Raw genomic sequence first — 4,837 nt, forward strand, 5'->3', positions numbered from 1 at the left:
AAAGCCGAGGTCAAGGTCGTACCTGTCCCCCACAGTGAAGAAGAACACAGTACAGTCCATACTCTAGAGCCGGGTTTCCCAAACTCAGTCCTGTGGCCCACCCCTGGGTGCACGTTTTCGTTTTCGCTCTAGCGCTACACAGCGGATTCAAATAATCAAAGCTTGACGATGAGATGGTTATTTGAATCGGCTGTGTAGTCATAAACTAAAACGTACACCCAGGGATGTCCCCAGGACCGAGTTTAGGAAACCCTGCTCTAGAGAGGGAAGGAGAGATTGTGGAGGGGAGGTTTATTGATATTGGTTATTGTTGCATCCTAAGAAGCTGGGTTCTTTTACTGAAGACTCAGAAGCGTACTTATAATAACCGGAACAGATTTATTTCATGTTCTCCTTAACACATTACAGTCGACTACTCTCTACAGTATCTTCAGCCCAACTCTTCCATACATCGAACTTTTACCGCCCTTGCATCTCGTAATCCAATCACTTCAATGCAAGAACAGAAACCCCATTGTCATTTGTTAATTCAAATAACTGAACCCCTACATACAAATCCCATTAGCTATTTGCAACCATTTTAAATCTAAACTCATTAACACATAATACATTTATCAATACACCACAGTTATTATACCCATCCACTTGGTTTTTGATCTACAAGTGGATTGTCTATAGATGGGAGCTAATGATTGATTTCACATTGGTCAACAGTCTGTGGCACTCGCTAGTCCGAATACCCAGTTGCCAGGATCTCTCCGTTGGGTTCGTACGCAATGGCCGTCACAGGTGCATTGTGGGGTATGAAGGCCTGTTTGAGAAGGAGCTCAGCTTCTCCATAGCGACTGCGTTCGGCAACCACCCATAAGATCTGGGGGTTGTAGAGCTCCAGCAGACAGACCACTCCGTCCTGAAAGCCCACCACCACCAGTCCCTCCTCTAGGGTTCACCTACACACACAGGCAGTGGCAAACACTCTCAACACATAGTACATTACACAGATAAGCAAAGCGCTTTGAGACCTAGTGAAAGGCAACAAGGCATTATATAAATTATTATTTTACCATACAGTTAAGTCTGACAACTGTAACTCAGTGCGCTCAAAAATGATTGGAACAGTGATTTGTTGTTGTTTTGGCTGTATTTTCATCCATATTGGGTGAACGGTTTAGAAATTACTGCACTTTTTGTACATACTGTTGTCCCGCCATTTTAGGGGACCAAAAGTATTGAGGCAAATTAACTTATGTGTATTAAAGTATTTGGTCCCATATTCATAGCACGCAATGATTACGTCAAGCTTGTGACTCTACACCTTTGTTGGATGCATTTGCTGTTTGTTTTGATTGTGTTTCAGATTATTTTGTGCCCAATAGAAATTAATGGTGGGTAATGTATTGTGTCATTTTGGAGTCACTTTTATTGTAAAAAAGAATACAATTTGAATATGGTAATCCTGAATTAATTGAGAATAATGATCAGAGAGAAAGTTAGACACAAATACTGTAGGGGGGGGTTAGCATTTTTTGGGGGGGTATGATATGTGTGTCTAACTTTCTCACTCGTCATTATTCAAGATTCATTCAGGATTTCCCATGACCATGGAGGACATGCTAACGTTGCGTCCGATCACAATCTCGTTCATTGGCTCGATCTCAAACAGACCGGTGTCATCATTACAGTCCGCTGTGTCAATACTCTCAATGTCTCAGCCCTGCACAGGGTGGAGGAAGTGACATCATCAGGGAGAAATAGTACACAGCAGGCAAAACTGACCTCGCTTTTTAGGGTTAGCAGAGACCTCTTAGACTGGGGCTGAGAAGACTGTACTATATCTGAAAGGTTAACCTAATGGCTCCGTCAGTGCCAATGGTCATGAGTTCCTCCTCGTCCAGGACAAACTGCTGGATGGTGCCAGCGTGGCAAGTCCTTCCACCCTTATGACAGATCTCCACCTTGATCAGACCCCTGTCCCACACTAGCATGTTCCCCCACTCAGACCCTGACACCACTTGGCACTGTTAGGTTCTAATTCTCAGAGTAAAAACTCAATGGACACTATGAAAGCTAAAACCAAGTTAATTCTTCCCAGAGGATCAATAAAGCTGCATTAGAGGACAACATATTCACACAAGCACTGATATTTAACCCTTCCTCCTATGCTGAGTCTCCTCCTACACATCTGAACAGCCAATGCATCTCTGCTGCTAGACAAAACCTTAGTGATATCTGTTCTTCCTCACTTCATCTGACCTGACCTCTACCCCAAAGTGCTCACTCCTGTCATGGTGATTTGTACCAGACTGTCTCTCTTCTCCTCGGATCCCTGATGGCTAACAATAACATATCCTGACATAATGTAAACATTATCTTTCCCTCAGTGACATGAATAAGTATATTTCATATTCTCAGAACCCAATAGCACACAGACAGAAGGGATGTGATCGGGACAACATAGAACAACAGGAAAAGAGCATATTGCTTTGGGTTTGGGTCATTTTCAATGAAATAGCAGGAATTGAATGATAAGAGCAGTGGACAGACTTTCCCCCACGATATCTGTCAGGGTAGTCTACTTAAACCTTTCCAGAAGGCCTTTCAGTTTGAGACCAGTAAAAGTGCTGGCCATTTTCCAAAACCTAGAAGAATGCATGATAAGAGATCAACTCACATGGTGTACGACTCTGTACACATAATAAGCCATTTATGTATTTATTGTCCATATTTCATGATGAAATCGGTTTTCTCTTTGGGGGGTTTGGCGTTCTATAAAGTACTTTTTGACAAATGTATAAAAGTGCTAGTACACAAAAACATTTTGATTGATTGATTGCTACTGACTTCATGTGTCCTGATCCGGAGGTGGTGAGTTGCCCGGCGTTGTCAGGTGAGAAGGTGACCCTTAGACGTCCTGTGAGAACGAAGGCCTTGCAACACAGCATCGCCTGTTCATGCCTCCACTCCCACAGTGTTAGCATGTAGTCCGGAGCACTGCCCACACTGGCCAGCAGGGTGCCCTTACGGTTAAAGTCCACAGACCAAATGTCTTGATCCTTGATCATATGTTTTATAAATTGTAAATCTTTTAAAAATATTTAATAGTTTGTGTGTGTGTTGTAGTTCCCATACCTCTGAGAATGCGGTAGAGTTGTAGTGAGGGACGATGTTGGGCTGGTCTCCCTTCTCTGCCACAGCAAAGTATCTCTTACTGGGGTGGGCCTGCAGAGAAACACAGTGACAGATGGGTTTAAAATGAGGGTGTATCAAGGTTATCCAGGGCCAGTGTGTTCGTGTGTCACTACCATGGTGGTGTGGTACCTCCCCCATTGCAGGAGCGGAGGTAGCATTGCTCCTTGGTCCAGATGTCCAGGAAGATAAGCAGGTTTTCCACCAACGATGGTCAGCGTTCGCTCATCTAACAACTGCAGGTTTGCCTTGCGCCCACAGTCATACCCAAAAGAGTGCCTTGGAAAGCATTACAACCCACAAAACATATTAGCTTGAAGTAGTGGTCGGATATGTAGACTACTACACGAACCTCTGGCAAATGGGATCCACAATGTTAAAGGATACATGAGGTGCTCCTCCTCTTTCTCCACAGCTTTACTACTCCCACAAGGCTCAGTGGTTCTGGTATGTCAGGTCTAGCTACTGTCTGATAACCGTGGCATGATTTACATTGTCTCTCAGCTGCCTTTTCCATGCCAGGATACCAAACCTTGGTTCTGAGATGCTACTTTGTGCCCACTATTCCTAAGTGTCCTTCATGAGCTAGTGCAAGTGCCTGCACATGTAATGCCTATGGCAGCACGATGCCTGTTCTGCGAAGAACTAGGTATCCAACTACACATAAATCACTCGCTATTGAGGCAGAAGCTTTACAGTTCTAAGAATGTCCACTTGTAATAGCATTACTTACCTCTCTTAGATCTGGGTCTTTGGCTGAGGCTTCCTCTACCTCTCTGGTAGTCAGTGCTTTGGGTGTAGCACTCACTGCTGCAATCCTCACATACTCATCTGATCCATGTGAGTGTTTTTCCTGCTGTGCTCTCACTCCCAAGCAGGCAGCTTCTCACTTCTGAGGTTCTCTCTGGGTCTCTGGAGTGCATCACTGCACTCCCTCTGCTGTCAGTCCGATGCCTTTGGAATCGTTTACTGTTGGGATATTATAGCCTGGTTTGCTTGTCTCATGTCTAAGCACATTCTTATCACATCATTTGCCTTTGGTACAATGAACACTGGGTTTACCCATGGGGTGAGGTCATTAACAGGTTATACAATGTCCATGTCCAAAAGTTTCTCTACATTTTGGCCTACCTTCTTCCTGAGGTCTGTTTTGTTTTCAGTTTTCCAACTCCCTGGAACACTTGTAGGTACTGCTGATTTAGTGAGGGCTTGGTGCCTGTCACTGTTGCGATATCAGCACCTATTCTCAGAACCTCCAGTTTCATGACTGTATCTTTGCCCAGGAGTGGTTCTCCATTTCCTTTGATTACAATGAACTCTGCTTGCTCAGTTATATTGCTGGTTGTGATATGGAGCTCCCCAGTGGTGCGTGCTCAGTCCCCTCCTGTACTCCCTGTTCACCCACAACTGCATGGCCAGGCACGACTCCAACACCGTCAATAAGTTTACAGACAAACAACAGTTGTAGGCCTGATCACCGACAATGACGAGATCAGCCTATAGGGAGGAGGTCAGAGACCTGGCCAGGTGGTGCCAGAATAACAACCTATCCCTCAACGTAACCAAGACTAAAGAGATGATTGTGGACAACAGGAAAAGAAGGGCTGAGCACGCCCCCATTCTCATCGACGGGGCTGTAGTGGAGCAGGTT

General features: G+C 44.7%; 1 protein-coding gene across 4 annotated transcripts; it reads right to left on the reverse strand.

The window, feature by feature from the left end:
- Window positions 1-358: 358 nt before the first annotated feature.
- On the reverse strand, window positions 359-4,621 carry LOC106573335 (cilia- and flagella-associated protein 44). 4 transcript variants are annotated; one of them, XR_006759691.1, is made up of 4 exons: window positions 3,920-4,621; window positions 3,130-3,219; window positions 2,842-3,017; window positions 359-950 (listed from the first exon to the last, which is right to left on the reverse strand). XR_006759691.1 is itself a non-coding variant. In XM_014148296.2 (3 exons), the coding sequence occupies exons 1-3, from the start codon at window positions 3,325-3,327 to the stop codon at window positions 947-949; spliced, it is 378 nt and encodes a 125-aa protein (XP_014003771.1). In that variant the 5' UTR covers window positions 3,328-4,621; the 3' UTR covers window positions 359-946. The 4 variants fall into 4 exon arrangements, 1 of the variants encoding a protein (XP_014003771.1); XR_006759692.1 differs by having other exon boundaries at window positions 3,130-3,465; XR_001321318.2 differs by having other exon boundaries at window positions 3,303-4,621.
- Window positions 4,622-4,837: the final 216 nt, after the last annotated feature.

Source organism: Salmo salar, chromosome ssa16, assembly GCF_905237065.1.
Source record: "Salmo salar chromosome ssa16, Ssal_v3.1, whole genome shotgun sequence".
NCBI classification, from domain to species: Eukaryota; Metazoa; Chordata; class Actinopteri; order Salmoniformes; family Salmonidae; genus Salmo; species Salmo salar.